This window comes from Trematomus bernacchii, unplaced genomic scaffold, assembly GCF_902827165.1.
Source record: "Trematomus bernacchii unplaced genomic scaffold, fTreBer1.1, whole genome shotgun sequence".
In the NCBI taxonomy this organism is placed as follows: domain Eukaryota; kingdom Metazoa; phylum Chordata; class Actinopteri; order Perciformes; family Nototheniidae; genus Trematomus; species Trematomus bernacchii.
Genome location: NW_022987648.1, coordinates 5915121 through 5933999, shown reverse-complemented (window position 1 = coordinate 5933999; position 18879 = coordinate 5915121). Strand labels below are relative to the sequence as shown.

Genomic DNA, 18879 nt, shown 5'->3' with positions numbered 1-18879 from the left:
TGTGCTTGTCCTCTGCAAAAAAATCCCTCTGTGAATGAATTGTACTAACTGCTGATTATTTTCTTCTCTCCACAGCAAGGTGCAAGCAACGCAGAAAGATTTGATTATGTAAGTATTAGAAGTCATACCGGGTGAAATATTAAAGTAAAAAGTATTGATTCACTTTTATGTACCTTATGAAGAGTCCCCTAGGATGAGTAGATGCGGTTTTATTATTGTGTATTTAATAGACCTCTTTAGACTGTCTAATAAAGCTTATGAGCTGTGCTAAATGCCTTACTACACAGTAACTGAGTAGATGTTGAGTACATAGTGTTTACTCTAGAGAAAGGACACAATGAAGTGTGATTATGCATACTAACAAGTGTGCTGCTATACCACCATGCAGTATACAAGAAAATGTAGTAACTGCTCACAGCTAGACATTAAAGGGGCTGTAATGACTTTTTAAAAATGTAAATAACAATGTATCAACTTTCACTCTGCTTTCCTCCAGGTCATGAACTTTCTGAAACGTATGGCGGGAAACGAGTATGTGGGTTTCAGCAACGCCACGTAAGTCCCTCTAAATCATGAGTTGATGTTATCAAAGTTATCTTCCTTCACTCACTACACAAAGCAGAACACTTGCTACTCTGTATGGCTCAAAACGTTGTAGCGTGTTGAACCTTTAATCCCCACCATTGGTCACCTCTCGGCAGGTGTCTTTAATCAGCTCTTCGATAACGAGCTCTAAAGGCCAATTGGCTCAGTGACGGATTAAAAACTTAATCTGGAATCTGCATCTGTGGTTTGGGCAGCAAACAAAATGCAATGGATGTCAACAGCATCACTAACAACAATGACTGGAGGATCTGTCTATCATCAGGCATGTTGTGCTCAATGCAATGGAAAGCGTTGTATTTCCACAGCCAACTTGTGTAGGTCGTCTGAATGTGAAATATGAATATGTCACGTGGATTATGAAATATGGTCCTTGGTCACAGACATGCAGAAGGGCCTACCATCTCTCCTACACAGGCGCAAGACACAAACTCTGTTAGTTGTGTGTCCTTTTGTAGCTCTTTTGTATGTTTGTGGTTGTTTTGTGTCTCTTAGTAGTCGATTTGGGTCTTTGAGGTAGTTTTATTTCTGTGTTTAGTCTTTTTTAGGTCCTTTTTGTGTCTTTTTGTAGTCGTTTTGTGTCACTTTATATGTTTTTACCTTATTCATAGTCGTTCAGAAGTCTCTTTGTGTATCTCTGAAGCTGTATGGCATCTCTTTATAGTTATTTTGGTCTCTTTGTAGGCAATTAGCAAATTGGTCACAAAAGTAAAGGTTGGAAGTCAGCAGTTATTTGTTATTACTTACATTCATTAGGTGATATGATGTGTTATTTATGACGGACGAAATGCTGTCTGTATTGTAAAGGTCACTAGCATGATTTATGATGATGCCATATGCTAACAATGTGTACAGAAAAGAGCAAGCACAGAGACTCATGTTGCAGTGTATCATCACATGATAGATTGCATAAGGACTTTGTATGTACTGGAGACATGAGTGGAGGGGGGCCAGAATTCCAACACTCAAGTGCAAATACACACACACACACACACACACACACACACACTGCAAATATTTCCTTCCCCTATTTTAATGGGAGTGCTCTGATCTTTGTGTGACAGATTCCAGTCGGAGCGTGAGTCAGGGGACAGGAACTTTGCCATCGGCTACTACCTGAAGGAGAAAAAGGTTTGAGCTTGGATGAGTCATAGGGCGTTGCTGACTTTTTATACTTCTGTCACTCTATTGATATCTATCTGCCCTGCAAAGCTGAAGAACAGTAATTGTAAGACTGAACAAAAAAGAGAAGGTGTGAGTTACTGCCAGAGGCCTATGAGAAAATCTTAATGTATATGTCCCCCAATTAAATATAATAATCTTTTTAGTTTGCATGTGCCTATTTGGAATCTGCTTTTATTAGACATACCTGTTAGTCTCAGTAAACATTGTGTGACATGGAAATTCACAGTGTTTGGGGAAAGTTCATTTGATTGTTTCTCTGCAGTGTTTCCCAGACGGGACAGACATGACATCTGTTCTGGACTTCTACTTTCAAGTAAGTTTAGCCTTGGTTTCCTCTCCATTTTCTCTAAATTCAGTATCAATATCAAGTCCAATTCATTTTTTTTGTACATCACAAATGTTGTTTGCCTGCTCTTCCTACTCTATTGATTCCAACTGTCAGAGATCCTGGATTGATCGACTTTCTGCTTCTCTACCATATTTAGCCCCATATCACTTTCTTTCTGTCAAACTCTCCGTTCTCATCATGTTAACTTCCCTGTAAACTACTCGTACAGTAGCTATTAAAAACTGTTCCTGCAATAAACAGTACATAGATTTGGTTTCAGAGGTGTCTGAAACTCTAAATGAGGGCAGAATACCATTCTACACTTTCTTTTCTGTGTTTTTATTGAGAGAATAGAGCCAATTTAAACCGGTTGCTGTGAGGGACATACAGTAGCATTTGATTACATTTTCATCAAAACCTTAAAGGTCCCATTTCATACTTTTCCGGTTACTACCCCATCCCCTTGTGTGTTATGAAAGTTTTTCTGCATGTAAACGTTCTGCAGAGTCACAAACCCTCAAATTACACCCTGTAGCGAGTAAAACTCTAACACAGAAAAGACCTGTCTATGCTGCCCCAAAACGCCTCGTTGGAGATTTCTCTTTTTCTTCCTGGGTACAGTGACGTGCCCATACTCAAATGGACCCATTGATCCAAATGGACCAATCTGCGGACTTCCTCACACACACACACACACACACACACACACACACACAATCTTTTCTCAGCTGCAGCTCCACCGATTTCTCCGCCTGAGACGGTGGGACAGAATTCCTCTGTCACCACCAGCGTCATTCTCATTCCTGCTCGCCTGTTCTCCCACCACCAAGTTTCCATGTGGCGTGACGCAAAAGGTGCTCTGCAGTGCAAGAAAATGTTGATGGAGAAATTATACAAATTGTCCTTATGTGTGAACCTGCAGCTCTGCTCCATTGAGGTGACCTGTGAGAGCGCCAGTGTCATGGCGGCCACTCTGGCTAACGGCGGCATCTGTCCCATCACGGGGGAACGTGTGCTGAGCCCCGAGGCGGTGAGGAACACGTTGAGTCTGATGCACTCCTGCGGCATGTACGACTTCTCAGGACAGTTTGCTTTCCATGTAAGTAAAAGGATAGGATCACAAGTATAGTATGAGACATATGTTTTGTTTAAAATGGCCAAGGAGTCAAACCTGTGAAGTCTGGCCGCGTTTTAAGCATTACTATTTGTACTTTATACTCTTTAACAACGTGCTCTTTAGTCACCGTCTTAAAAAGTATTTCGTTTTAGTTTTTGAAACTGTTTTATAAATCCTTCCAAATATGCGTTTGCAGGCTACAATCCAGACATAGAAACGAAAGCTACTAATTATTATTATCATCATAATTGTGAGTGATGGCAGGGTTGGTCCTGTGTAAAAATGTTCAAAGAGTTTTGATGTTATGCCAGAGCTGTAAACTGAATTTGAGTGTTTTGGACATAATGAGAGAGTTTATTAACTACAGTTGTGTTTACCTGTAGCCTTGTCTGTTTTAGGCTCACATAGTTCCTCTGCTTTTTTGTGATTATATCTGCTATGTCCTGACATGCCAAAATAGCGTTATGGCAGAACAGTTGTATTGGACTGTTCTGTACAGGTATATTTAATAAAGTAGAAACAAGAGTGTGCATAATGTAAATAGTGTGAACAATCAAATATCCCAATGTTTGCTGTTTCCACACAATTCCTTAAAAAAATATACCTGATTTACTGTTTTTCAGAATTTCCTGATTTAAATAATAATGTCCTTCAAGGTGATGAATGTCATGACCTAGTGTCATGCACTAATTGTACATGTCTGTCTCTTTGACCAATACTGAAATCATTCAAAAATAACGGATAAGGGCCGTTACCATTACATGCTTGTATTTAACTCTAGCTAGCATAGCTGTCATATCACATGGTCTGCCCGAGCCGAGGTGTTAGGGCTGATGAGATGGCACATTTTAATTAGACCGCTCCTGGTGCCAAAAAAGTAGAGAGTGGGAGCCATGTGTGAAAATATGTTTCTATTCTCATCGTGATTTCAAGCAGTTCGTTTTGACAATAACAACAGTAACATCTACTCTTTATTGATATCCCTCTTTGCATATTTTGTCAATATGATTTCACTTCTTAACCTGTTAAGCCCGGGAGCCCCCGCCCCCGGGGCAACAAGCAACATCTTGCAAAAACAGTGTCTGAGGGCTTCTTAACATTGAACAAACTATGAATGTGTCATACCCACTTAACGGGAAGAAACTCAGCTATCAGACGATATGAACAATTTTTACAGAAACAAAACACAAGTCTAACGCCGAGCCTCTGAATTAGCACTAAGCGAAAGAGTGCTAACGCACTTAGCATCATCGGATCTGCACGCTGAGATTCCACAGATTCCAATGGTATAAGTATCATCACTGTGCGACCAAAACTCGCGGCAGCAAAAGCCAGCAAAGACAACACAACTTCACTTTACGTAGCCAAAACGGCAAATGCGTTTCGAATACTCATTCGAAACGCTGTTCAATTTCAACCGAACAACAAACAAACCCTCATCCTCTCCTTTTCCAGCAAAATACTGTTGCTATGTTGCTACTGCAGATACACTCAGCTGCGGTTCTGTTGTGTAACTCTTCTCCCTGTTGTAGGTCGGTCTGCCAGCCAAGTCTGGAGTAGCGGGGGGGATCCTGCTGGTTGTTCCCAATGTGATGGGCATCATGTGCTGGTCTCCTCCTCTGGACAAGATGGGGAACTCAGTGAGAGGAATCCAGTTCTGCACGGTATGTGAGGGCGGTACAGGACAGTAGATCACTGCATGGCCTGTAACAACACAGACTTCTATGTTTACATACCAGTGTATTACTGTATGACAAAGAGGCATTCTGGAGTAATTGTATCTCAAACATCTTCAGTCACCTGCCTTATTGCAGAATGCACACATATAGTCTTCAAATGGCTTTCTCTAGACTTACAATAATTATAGATTCAATGTCATTTTGGATTTTGACAATATAACTTTTTAAGGAACTTTTATATTAGTGAATAGCATAGAAAGGTAACACAAAACTTAATTAAGAAATGGATTGAAAGAAATTCATAATTAATTTTGCTTTAGTCAGTGAACAGTGCATGTAATCAGATAACAGCTAGTGCTGTTTTAATCTGTTTCTTAACTGAAATTATTGGTATTTAGAAACAGAATTACATTTCATATTGTATTCATCCTTCCGATTTATCTATCTGCCTTTTCATTCCAGGACCTGGTGGAGCTCTTTAACTTCCACAACTACGACAACCTGAAACACTTTGCCAAGAAGCACGACCCCCGCAGAGAAGGAGGGGACCAGCGGGTAAGGACACACAGCGGCATCACGTTGTGAGGAACACACCCACAAAGCTGCACCCATTTCCCTCCTCAAACACACTGAGTGGCTCCTTCTCTCCAAGAACGCGTCTGATGCTTAGCTTGCTGGAGTTCACATTGAACAGCTCATTGCGTCTGTTTTGTTGCGGTTTGCTTACATTTTGATTGCCATAACTGTACAAAAAGTACATCTTTATCGGAAAAAACCTGTCAATTTATATAGACAGCGAAATGGGATTTTCCTCTGTCTTAAACTGTGCTACCTCTCTTTTAATTCCCATGGAGATTGCTGCAGGTGTTTTTAAGACAAACAAAGCATATTTCTGAGTTTGGTCACTGGATACCATTCAGTTTGCTTTGCATAGGGTTCAATATAAGCATGTTAGCACCAAGTGTGTATGACAAAGCTGGCCATTTATACCTCGGTTAAAAAAATACAGAGAGGCCCACACAGATAAAAAAACTGAAGCCAAAGTCTTTCTTCGTTTCGATCCTGCCGTTCCTAAAGCTAAATAAGGAAACCCCTTAAACCTTAAATGGGTTTAGCTCGGGTATTAACATAACCCCTGGGAGGCAAGGGAGAAAAAAACAATTCTGTTGATCAATGTTTTCCTGTCACCTCAAAGGTTTGGTCAGGATCATTTTTATCAAGTGTTGGATGTTGAAATACTCGTTTTGACCAAAAGAAGATGAAGTGCACAACTACCAAGAACACAAAAAATGAAATAAAAATAAATAATGAATTTAGAACAATAATCCTGACATTTTCACCTGTTTTTAAGAAAGGAAGCCAGTTATCAGAAAAAGTTTTGCTGCCTTCTTGTTGGTCCGAGTTTGAGATCCAGGATCTGATAACAGTTAGCTTCTGATGCTAGCTGTTAGCCTAATGTTAAAGTGGAATGTTCGCTGCACAAAATACAAGCCCCTGAAAATGGGATCAACAGAGTTATTTTTCACTCACTTTCCTATCAGGGATTCAGTAGGTATTTCAAAAGATTTATCAGCAAACTAAATGCCATTTACACACCACAAACATTTTATTTATATATATATATAAAAATGTATACACACACAAAGAAAACACAAACAGTAGGAGCCAGACTAATTTGTTATTCGTGTCGATTGAAACAGCAGTTCTTCTTCGGACCCATGGATTACGACAGCCTCCAGCAGGAGCTAGCTCTGAAAGCCCCCCTTTGGAAAAAGGTGGCCCCCACCGAGTCGCACCAGGACAGCTCCACCACTGTAGTCTATAGGATGGACAAAGTCGCCGAATGAGATAAAAACGTAAAAAGGAGGCGCGCCTGTCCCCCACATAGACTGATCTCTCTCCCCCCCCCTTCTCACCACAACACCACCACTGTTACCTTGCCCTCGAATATTTATACATAAATAATGTGAAGGATTATTTATAACTACGAATGGTTACTGTGTGGGAAGGTTCTTCTGTTTTTATGTGTGATGGGGGAAATGGGACTCTGCTTTTTAAGTTAACTCTGAATTGCAAATGAACTCTAGTGGCCTTAGTGTTTAGGATCGGCTGTACTGAACAGGTTAGACTCCATCACCCCCTTTAATAGATTTGATCAGAAATCCAAGCTAAGGCTTATCGGACTAGGGGTTCATTTGAAATTCACTTTTATTTTAACCAAAAGGAAAAGAAATGGTGTGTGTGGGGAGTTTCACTACAGCCGTCTTTTAATATTTACATTCTGACTTATTTTATGGTGTTTGCTACTGTGACTGCTGATAACAATAATACAGATGCAGGATGTGCCGTAGTACACTATGAAAACAGCTACGTAACGGAATGGGTTTCTGGATTTTATTTATGGGAACGTTTGGGTCAAAGGAGAATATTGTTAACATGAAGGTTAGCTGTGAATACTTGGACTGGAGTGCAGCAGTGTTGTCTTTTTTTTTTTATTCAGCTGTGAAGTCTGAAGGGATTTTAGGTATACAGCTTTTTTTAGCTTTTTCGATGTCAACATGCTGGACCCTGAAAAGACAAATCACCCCAAAAACTGAAAGCTAACCTGAGTCGATGTCAGATTAGTGCAAAGTATCTCAGCTTTCTGGTCAGTTTTAGCGAGCTGATTGGTTAGCTTCTGATGCCAGCTGGTAGCTTAATGTTAGCATGGACATTTCTCTGCATAATATGCATGCACCTGCACCATCTTTCTGTAGCTGGTTCAGCTCAGACAGACATTAAAGTTGCCTACAGATTTCTGGAGTAGAATTTATACAGACATTTGTGAAATGAGATTATCTGGTCACAAAAATTACATTAGATTTTTTTTTTTTATTACTTAAAATATAGCATCATGTGTGCCTCCCTTCAAACCCTTAAAAAAAGACACACAATAATTTGACAGCTGAGAAACGGTAGAGATTGCATATTGAAAAGATAAACCACAGGTATAAAGGACTTGATTTTAACCTGATTTGTGACTGTAAACAGTTGGGTGATGATATAATAATGTTGGTATGGTAAATCGTTTTCTCAGGAGAGGGCTGACGTGAGAGATACAACGAGCTGTTGTTCTTGCAGACACTCACTTATCTTGATTGTCCTTGTCCCCTTTGAGTGCTGCGTCATTCTGCTGCTGGTGTGTTTAGAAGGTGTGTGTGTGTGTGTGTGTGTGTGTAGCCGGTTAGTAAGGGAAGTTACTCAGTACCACGTTGGCAGAGGGGGAGTTTGTTCGTCGCTGCGACCTCCAGTTAAAGCCCCTTGTCGCCTGAACGATTAGCCTTTCACCTGAGCTGCATTCCAAACCGTAACTCTGTGTTTGCACTGTGTTCACTAAAATAGGTTGAAACAAGTTTCCTTAGTAAATAATGCTACTTTCCACAGAAACATAATGAAACAGAAATTGAGGATTCATTTGATGAATGGTTTTAATCTGTAAAGGTCCCCTATTAAACTCTTTTTCAACAATATATTATCGGTCTCAGATATATATATATATATATATATATATATATATATACATATATATATATATATATATATATATATACAAAACATGTCTCTAAAGTGTTTGGCTGAAATACCAAACAGATCATTGTAGCATCCCATAATCCCCTCTGTTTCAGCCCTGTTCCGAAATGGCTGATTATGTGTCTGTAGCTTTAAATGCTAATGAGCCGCCACGCCCCCCTATGGAAGTGATTGGTTTAAAAAAACAAAACAATGGTGCTCTAGGAGGAGATTCAGGTGATAAGGTGGGCGGGTGTTACCTTGGTTGGATATTGGCTAATGGTTGATCAACCCAAAAACATTGTGACATCACAAAGTTGCCAAAATGCTCATTTTCAGACAGGTTTTATATAGATGGATCAGGACAAAAAGAGAGAGGATCTTTGTTCCTGAAACTTTCTCAATCTCTTAACACAGAGGGGGCACATATTTATGTTTTTAAAATACCTTTAAGGCAGTTGAAGGTGATATTACTCATTCCTATCTTCCTTTTTTTGTGGATAATACACCTTCAGAAGGGAAAAAAAATAGTATATCAATTTGAAGTAATCAAATTGAGTTAGATGCTGCAAAATCTGTTTTTTTTATATTCTGCAAACACACACAGCACATATTCAGTGTTCTCAAAGAAAAGTTCTCAAACTCTTAATCTGTAAATTCTCCTACTTTCTTTCCATATTCATGATATCCTGTACTTCTGAATGTCTGTTGTGGCCACTGTACATAGCTGTCAGGTGCGTCTGTAGCAGAGCTGGATGTGTGTTTAATACACTTCAGACGTTCCGTATTTATAATAGTGCCTCCTACGGGAAATAGAGAAACTTGCACATAATGTCAGCAGCTGCCTCAGATCTACTGTGACTAGTGGGGGGGAGTTACTCTGTTTCTTGAAACTGTACACACTGTGTGGTGTTTGACCTGAGCTCAGTCATAGCTGTCTAATTCCATGATGCCGTGTTACTTCTCTCTCATGGTGTGTGAAGGTTTTTCTTGTATTGTTATGTCATAGACTTCTGTCTTGTTTCTGATTTGCTCATGATACAAAGCATTCAAAAGCCTCTGTCATCAGTAACATACAGTAAGGGGAGATGTTGGTCTGTTTAAGACTGTTTTCTACAGCAGTTAAGTTGGGTCTGTTACTTTAAATCCATGGATCTTGTTGCTTTTTGCAAAAGTTTTTGCAGTGGACTAAATCTATCTCAACTCATCGATTCCTTATCTAGTAGCTGTTTTTTTTTTTTATGTACACATGCACAAGAATCTTCAGGAAATAATGCATGTATGTACTTGATTAAATTAAGAGGACAATGAGCTTGCATGAAAGTTGTGCATACATGCTTATGTCGCATAATGGCATAATCCAGTTGTTTCCAAGCATTTTGAATAAATGTTTGACTGTACAAAAATAGTTACAACAAACTATAAATGGACATACTGTAGAAGAAGGGCGCGTGCAGACTTTGCCATGTCATTTAATTAATAAAAAAAACTGGCTGTGTGATCAACCAGTTTTCAAATGCTGCACAAGCAGAGTGTTTCCAAAGGCAGTCTTCTTCATTTTCTTCATTATATATAGCCTGCTTCATTGTGGATCAGTTCTTTTATCATGAATAGGTCATAGAGATGAATACCGGCTGCAGTATTTGAGAACGGGTCCAAGAGTAGCTCTTTTTTCACTCTCACTCGCCTCGGGAGAAGTTGTAGCCTTTGTTTTCTTTATGTCCTAACCTTCTTTCTGTGATTTTAAGACCATCAGTCGTGTAGGTTCCCTGGGCTTGCTGCTACAGTACAAAGTCATTAGCAAAAAATCTGGATAAAATCTGGTTAAATCAGTCAATCGCAGCTGATTATCTTACCTCTAAATCAGAAGCGTAGAGCAGCCTGATGCTGCTTTGCAACCAATCTTATTACTTGAAGTTTTGAATGTCTCACTCCTCAAACTGTGATTATTCCTCTGTACAATCAAACTCATGACAGAAGGCTTTTGAATGCAGTTTCCAGTATTTCCATTGAAATCATCAGATTGTTATGGTTCATGACATGTATTTAATGTTTATTTTTTTCTCTGTAACTTTTCACTCTCCCTCTTGCATGCATATTTTGTATGATTTGATGAATGTGTTGTCAATACCCTGTAATCATTACGGTTTAAGTTCATTTGATTACCTTCCACATGTCTTTATTTATGTTGACTTGTGTCAGAGACATACATTTTTACTTGTGACATGCAAATTGCATAATTTATAAACTACCATTGCAATTTGGTGACTTTAGAATTGTTAATCCTCTAATATTTCTATTTAGATATTTATAAATATGCAGTTTTACAAGTGGATCCTATGCCAAAGACAAATTCCTGAAAAATATTCGAAGAAATACGAATTTAGAAAATGTGAAAGTTGTTCCATGGGTTGTAGTAATCTCCTGAAAAAAAAAAAGAGTAGAAGAGGCCGTACAGTTCCAAGCTCATTTTGTCAAAAATGTTCTATGTTTTGATTTCTTTTCACAGTCCACATGGTTGTAATTGTTTGTGTAAAGTCACCATAAACTCCATGAACTGTCCTGTCTGCTGAGGAGTAGACATGGGGTGTTTCTCAATATCGAGGACGCTTGCTTGGTAGCACATGTCTTCCGAGTCACTTGCTTCAGAAGCGAGGCAAGAATCCTTCCTAGCCTCGGAAAACGAAGAATTGTGGAACAGGCTAACAGGTGTGCAGGTGTGCGTCATACGCGAGGCCCCGCCTTAAATGGAGCGCGATTTCCGCCAAAGATTTGGAAATTGGTCCGTGCGCAAAGCATTGTGGGGATGTTAAGACCGCGGAGTGCAGCCTCGAAATTTCTCGCTACGAAGTACGCCACCCTCGGTAGAATTCCAAGTATGCTGGACATTGGAACAGTCCTTCGGCGGCACTCGATGACGTAGTATGCTTGAAATAGTGGCTCTGGAGCATCCTTCCTCAACATTGAGAAACACCCATGAACTCCCTTCACTGTTTCTTTCAATGAGATCAACCAGCAGACATGACAGGGAACATGGGCTTTTTAAGACTTTGTGTCCCTTGTATAAAATCTAATAATAAAACATTATTAAATATCATTTATGTGCGCCGTAACTGATCTTGAACATCAGCAAACATTGTCGCCGTCTGTAGTTGGACACTTTTAGTTACAAACTGAATCATAGCATCAGCAGGGGTTTATTTTGTGATCCGTGTTACCAGAAAGAACGACCAAATCAAAGGCAGCTGTGTGCCACTTGGAAACAGACTTTTTTCCTGCCTTACATTAAAGGGGACCTATCATGCAAAATGCACTTTTGTACGTCTTTTATACATGAATATGTGTCCCCGGTGTTCCAGGGAACTCACCAAGTGTCAGAAAACACAACCCTCTCTATTTTCCTCCATACCCAAATCTCTAAAAAAAGGGGCTGCAACGGATCTGATAAAAACTGATCCAGATTTGAACACTGTCCTGACGTCAGGACGGTGGCGCTACGGCTATTGGGCTAACTCCACCAATCAGGAGGAGACAACCACGGCATTGCCGTTCGAAAGCGCTGGAGACGCTGTAGTACATATGCCAGGCCTCTAGATGGTGCTGTTCTCACAGAATCAACCCTTGCAAAAACAGAGCTAACATTTTTCAAATTGAGCGAAATGAGGCATGGCTAAAATGCATGATCTGTTTGGTATTTTGAAAAAAAAAAAGTATAAATATGCCTTATATACAGTAGGTATGGTCCTACACTATATTATTCAAATATAGCATGATAGGTCCACTTTAAGCTAGTCTATAGAACATGTAAGCACCGTACCATCTGGTGCTAACCAGCTGTTTCCTGTCCAGTGGTTTTACATGACCATCCACTCGTCTCTGTTCCATTCTGCAGACACAACATGTTTCTAAGTTTCTGCTAACTCATTTTTGCTTGGTACATATTTTTTTTAATCAGATGCTTGTCATAAACTGTATGTATGGGAGGTATTATGACATGTTTAACCAATTGCAATACTTTAAAATGTTTTAAGGGGATCAATATTGTTGACTCTGCTCAGTCACTGTAGTTGTGTAAAAAAAAAACATGTCTCAGGAATGATTATATGCAACGTGGCTTTTTTTGTTGCATATACCGTGCACATATTGATTCTACGGACAGGTTATATACGGACCACCTAATACATAAAGACACATGAAGTGCAAGATAGAGTTCACAGAGCACCTAGATGACCAAACAATGAAATATGTCAGTTTAGATACTATGAATATATAGTATGTTGTTATAGAACAAACAGTTGGTAAATATGAAGAGTTTAAACATGATGTAAAGCTGCAACCGAATAAAAAAAACAGGCACTTTTTATGACACATGTCTATAATGCATCATAAAGATACCTATAATGCATTATAATTTGTTAAGAGCCCTGTATCATTACGGTTACTGGCACTCATGAATGTTCATTATGCTTTATAACAACCATAAAACATTTTATAATGACTCGTATGGTCAAGTATCATAATACTTTATAATCATCATAATGCAATACTCTCACGGTTATAATGCATTGTAATCATCAGTTTTTTTTAATTAATTATAATATAATTACAAGGTACATCAAGTGGTCATTGTTGCTTCAAAGTAAAAATTCATTTATTAATTTCTTCCATAAAATACATTTCAGTTTTAAGACAAACACAATAAGCACATAAGATAACTTATGATCACATTCTAACGCATTACACGGGAGTATTTAAAAAATAAATAAAAGATAGATTTAAAAAAAAAAAACATGACCTTAAGATGAAGCAAAGTGCAGGGCGGCTGGGATGTGAGAGCGAGTCCTCTTCGGTGTGTTCACATCTTTTCAAGGTGTGTGTGTGTGTCCTTCCCGTCCTCTGGTGTCCTGTCTCAGATTCTGCTCAGACATGTTTCACATTAACATCGTCCTCTGCTTTACTATATCTGTTGCTCTCAGAGACTTTTACTTTTATTTTCAGCTTGGCTTTTGTGAGTATTAACTGGTTATTTTTGAATATTTTAATGGGAGTTAATGGATTTATTTCTCTGACTGTTATAAAGTGTTGTGGTGCTTCTTGTGAAGTGTGTACCTGTTTGTACCATCGGTGCAGAAAACACTACTTCATTTCAAAGTTTGTCACCGTGGGGTTCACATCTGATCATAAAAACTCTTTATAATACAAATGATTAAGTTAATTCTCATTTCCTTTCATATTAAACCATGATATTACACTCTAATGTATCAATACTCACATGTATGTTTCCTCATGTTTTCAACTCAAGTTGTTTCCTGTTATATGGTAAGTCTTCATGATGCAGGGATGTTGTGCAGAGCTGTAACTGTGTGTGTGTGTGTGTGTGTGTTTTCTAATAATAAAGTAGTTGTAGCTTTGTTTGCAATGGTAGTCTGCTGAGGGGAATTCTCTTTCATAAAAGCTTCCATTTTGATCAGCATCAACAAATCCCTTTAAAAAATACCAAAAAACGAATTGATTCTGCTGACGAGTATTGTGTGTGCAAATACTGTAATAAATGAGCCAAATGTTGCATTAGTTGACATAACGAAATCACATTCTCCAACTGGCTAATGAAAATACTCATGAGAGTACCGAATGTAGTTCTAAAAAAGGGTATGGTCATGGACTCTGACATTTCTGAAATATATATTTCTTCATGGGATTTGTTGATAATAATAAAAATAGCCTCCTTAAAGTTTAGTACGAGAATAAATCACACTGAAACTGAATTCCCCTCAATGCTGCTAATACATGAGATGTTTAACATTAGTCACATGAAAACAGAAGTATAGTGTGTAGTGTTTCCAGCAGCAGGTGACGCTGCAGTGAAGTGACTGTCTGACGTCTCTGTAATCGTCCTCTCTGTGTCTCTGCAGGTGAAGTCTGTCATCAACCTGCTGTTTGCTGCCTACACCGGGGACGTCTCTGCTATGAGGAGGTGAACAGCTCACACTCTTTACATTTACTCACTTCCCCTTAGTCGCCCAGTGGAGTCCATTCCAAACTATTTCTATAGATGTTTTCCTAATGCTCACAAAGAAAGAAAGATGGAGATAATCCTCCCAGAGAGGACATCTTGCCTCTACTACCTGGAAGAATTACTCAGATATTTGACTTAAAGGGGCCATATTCTGCTCATTTTCAGGATCATATCAGTATGTAGTGTCTACTGGGACATGTCTCCATGCTTTAATGTTCAACAAGCTCTTGTGCTGCAGCACCTCTTTTCACCCTCTGTCTGAAACCAGAGGCCAGTCTGCTCTGATTGGTTAGCTGGCTGGCTCTGTTGTGGTCAACCGCTTAGAGATGTCCCGCCCCTTAACCTTAGTCACGTACAATGTGTCGGAGCGCTTGCCAATAGAAGCGTGAGTGTTACATAGTGATGTCACTATGTTACAGATGTAAACAAAGGAGTCCAATGGAGACGTTTCAGGCATTATTAGGGAACACGGGGATCTTAGCCTTTGCAGACCATTTACATGCACAAAAACCTATATAACACACTATAGGAAAGAGAAGACCCCGAAAGTATAAGATGGCCTCTTTAAATGTCCTTACAGGGTAAATAATAGAACTTTTGTGTGTAGGTTTGCGCTGTCGTCTGTAGACATGGAGCAGAGAGACTACGACTCGAGGACAGCCCTGCATGTGGCAGCAGCTGAAGGTACGGAGAGTCAACATTTTCACAAACACCGCTGTACAGCGTGCATTAACATCTGACACTGACAAAAGTATGTCAACATATTTTCTTTAGTTTTGGTCTGTGGGCAAGTAAGAACAAATCTAAATAGTTTTCCCCCCTTCATATATAACTTCAGAACAGGTCTAAGACCTTGCAAGGTAAAAGAAAGAGTATTTTTTCAAGGATCATTTTCAAATGTGGAAAAAGATGGAAAAATATTTAGCAGGTGTCATTATTCAGCATATTTTGTTAGTGTAGTTAGTAAGCCACAATGACCGCACCACTATCAGATACAGGTTAGTTTTATTATTTGTCCATGCACACAATAGGTATGGTGTTTTGGCAACATGTGGTAAAATGACTGTCATGTCTTTAAGGTTCTTTGTATAATGTGGTGCAGTTCAGCCTCTTGTGGCCAAGACAACAATAATAGTACAAAAATAAACAATCCTGACAAAACCCAACACCTTTTTTTTTAATACTTATTCTTATGTGAAAACATAGGAGAGGAAACTGTTCAAATCAGATTCAGGGAACTGATTATCAGAAATCATCAGGCCATGGCATTGTATCCAAATAGAGAAATGTAATTGCTACTGCATACATTTATATTTTATTCTTGGACAATGTCTTGTCTTGTCTTGTGGTGTCAGTTTTGGTGAAAGGACCTTAGCTGTTTCAACACGACAGAAAAGTAATGTTCAGTCATCACGTATACTGTAACACTTGACTGTCCTCATCATTACTTGCAGAGAGGTTATATAATATGTAGTATTTCATATTCTGTCTTCTGCTGTGCTTCAGGACACACAGAGGTGGTGCGCTTCCTCCTGGAGGCCTGCAAGGTGAACCCCATCCCCATAGACAGGTGAGTGCTGACCCCCCAATCTCTAAGAACCTTCCGTTGGATAATCAGTGCAGTGATGAATATATTTCACGTTGTGTAACCCCAGCTGATGTGATGAGTCGCTTCTCATTTCTTAAACAACATGTCAGAAGACATGTCCTGTGTGGGAAAAGGATGTTCATCAGTTTCAGAAGGGTCAAATGATTGGCCTGCTTCAGGCAAAGAAAATAACTAAGGATATTGCTGAAACTACTCAAATCTGGTTAAGAACTGTCCAACGCATTATTAAAACCAAATCAATGAATCCAGATTGACCCTGTTCCAGAGTGATGGGCGCACCAAGGTCAGAAGAGAGGCGGGAAAGTGATGTACCCATCATGCCTTGTGCCTAGGGGTGCTGCAGTTAGTCAGGTCTAGGTTCAGCTACGTTTCCAAAGAATAAGGTCAGCTGACCACCTGAATATACTGAACGACCAGGTCTTTCCATCAATGGAGTGTTTCTTCCCTGATGGCACGGACATATTCCAAGATGAAAATGCCAGGATTCATGGGGCTCACATTGTGTTGAGTGGTTCAGGAAGCAGGAAGCATCCTTTACACATGGATCGGCCTCTAGAGTCCAGACCTCAGCCCCATTGAGAGTCTTTGGGATGTTCTGGAGAAGACTTAGCGCAGCGGTGCGACTCTCCCATCGTCTATAAAGATCTTGGTGGAAAATTAATGCAACTCTGGACAGAAATACATTTTGTGACATATAAGTTTATCGAAATGATGCCACGGCGACTGAGTGCCGTACTCAAAGCTAAAGGCGGTCCAACCAAATATAGTGTGCAACTTGTTTTTGGACGGGCAGTGTATGCAAAATAGCATGTCGAAATTTCAGAAGAAAAGATGATATAGTATTTATAAAAAAAAATTAAAAAAACATACAGCATAGTATAGAGTGGTGCAGGGATGACGTATTTACCCAAGTAAGCTGCGCATGACAAAAAAGCTATGGGATTTCTCCATAGGATTTTGGAAAATAGCTCAAAATAAGGTCTGGCACGTTTTGTTCAGCCGGATAATATCCACATGTCAACCCTACTTTTATCATTTCAAATCATAAATCTAATCGCCAGAAGCAAAATGCTAACGTTATGCTATAAACGAACTACAGCAGGGTCGCATGACTTCAACGTTAAGATCGATATTCAAAAATACAGATTCAAAATTGTACAAGTTGAAGCGTTTGTTTTAAGAGTTTGCAGTAGGCAGGTACTTGCTTTCAAGCAGAACAGGGGCAAACAAACTTAGTGTGTTCGGCGTAATGACGTACAAAGTCCTCGACAACTTCTGTAGTCCTATTCAGCCACTTGTTAACAACCATCGTTTTTTTAGACACGTAAACTCTTCAAGAATCAGCAGTGAGGTCACTGCTGATGTATTTAATGTCGTAGAACAAAACCTGATCCGTCTCTTAAATTTGTGTCAACCACAGACCAGCTATTTTCCAAAATCCTATGGAGAAATCCCATTGGCTCTGAGACGAGGGAACCGGTAGTGGTAAAATGCTAACTCACTTTTGGGTTTTAAGACTCGTCACTGCACCACTCTATGGTATGACGAAATGATCAGAAAAAACACATATTATAGTATGTCGGTAATAGTAGCCCAACATTTTACTGAAGTACAATACTTGAGTAAATGTACTTCACTAGATTACACCACTGCCAATGACAAATGAAATGTGTGTGTGAACATGCCTGTGTTTTGGATCCACGAATGTGTCTCTACTCAGGTGGGGGAACACGCCGCTGGAGGGAGCCGTGCTCTTCGGCCACCACGATGTGGTCGCCATCCTGCAGAGCTACTGCGACAAATACAGCCCGCCTGCTGGGGCCGACGAGAAGCAGAGCACCGAGCAGAGCCTGGACAGCCTGCTGTAGTCTGCACCTCCACAGCTTCTACATTTGTGACCATATTTTTGAAATGTGTGATGAGTTGGTTCTTGCTGTTGTCCCGTCTGGTGTGCGTTGCTTTCTGTACATATCTGCTTCATATCCATCCCTTAGAAATGCAGTGTGTATTATGTATGTATGTATGTATGTATGTATGTGTGAGCGGTTTATCATTACTGTTCAAACAAACAATGCAGTATCTGGATATCTGTATTCAATACTAACAGCATAGAACTCTAATGTATGAGTACTGTAAATCACATTTGGATATAGATTGTTTTAAAGTTTATTGGTTTAGTTATGGATATATTATACTCTACCTGGACATATTTGGATAATACTGCGATTGTACTAGTTTTGTGAGCTGTGTAGAAATGATGATATAAATGATGACATGTCTCTGATTGTATGGAGGCCCACAGGCGTTAGTGCCCGTTTGGTCTCAGCTGCATCTCTTCTCAGATTGTTTTTATGAAGCTTCACCTCCTCTGAGGTCAGTGACAGATTGTACTCCAAATGTATTTTTTCAGCGGCAACACTTGCAATAGAAGCACTATGTATTTATTCACAGAGACTTTTTAAGCATAAAATCAATTTAAAGATGTAAGATTGTTTCAATTTGCTGCATCTGTGATAAAGCCAGGTTGGGTTTATATTTTATTTGGTGTCATAGCTTAGTAATTATTTACAAATAATGTTGACCAATGCAATGTATTCCCTTCCAGCCAACAGTGTCAGAAGCCAGATCATTTATCAGATTTGAAAGATTCCGGGCTTAGATAAAAGGAATTTCCTATTTTAGCAAATTGCTTTCATCACATCGGCTTTTTCGGTAGTCACATTGTTGGGTTTTCCTGCACAGAACAGTTTCAGCAGCAAACAGATATAACCTTTGAAAACCTCTGGATTTCAT

At 39.4% G+C, this 18879-nt stretch overlaps 1 protein-coding gene across 2 annotated transcripts in view; it reads left to right on the top strand.

The window, feature by feature from the left end:
- Window positions 1–18626, top strand: part of glsb (glutaminase b) — a 51382-nt gene extending 32756 nt beyond the window's left edge. Inside the window, exons 8-18 of one of the 2 annotated variants that reach the window (XM_034134669.1) lie at window positions 76–108; window positions 497–555; window positions 1668–1734; window positions 2051–2101; window positions 3039–3215; window positions 4766–4897; window positions 5375–5467; window positions 14374–14435; window positions 15085–15161; window positions 15984–16047; window positions 17807–18626. In XM_034134669.1, the coding sequence (XP_033990560.1) occupies window positions 76–108; window positions 497–555; window positions 1668–1734; window positions 2051–2101; window positions 3039–3215; window positions 4766–4897; window positions 5375–5467; window positions 14374–14435; window positions 15085–15161; window positions 15984–16047; window positions 17807–17954 (963 nt within the window). In that variant the 3' untranslated portion in view covers window positions 17955–18626. Of the gene's footprint in view, window positions 1–75; window positions 109–496; window positions 556–1667; window positions 1735–2050; window positions 2102–3038; window positions 3216–4765; window positions 4898–5374; window positions 5468–6612; window positions 8453–14373; window positions 14436–15084; window positions 15162–15983; window positions 16048–17806 lie in introns of those variants that run through there. The other variant, XM_034134670.1, reaches the window with a different exon arrangement.
- Window positions 18627–18879: the final 253 nt, after the last annotated feature.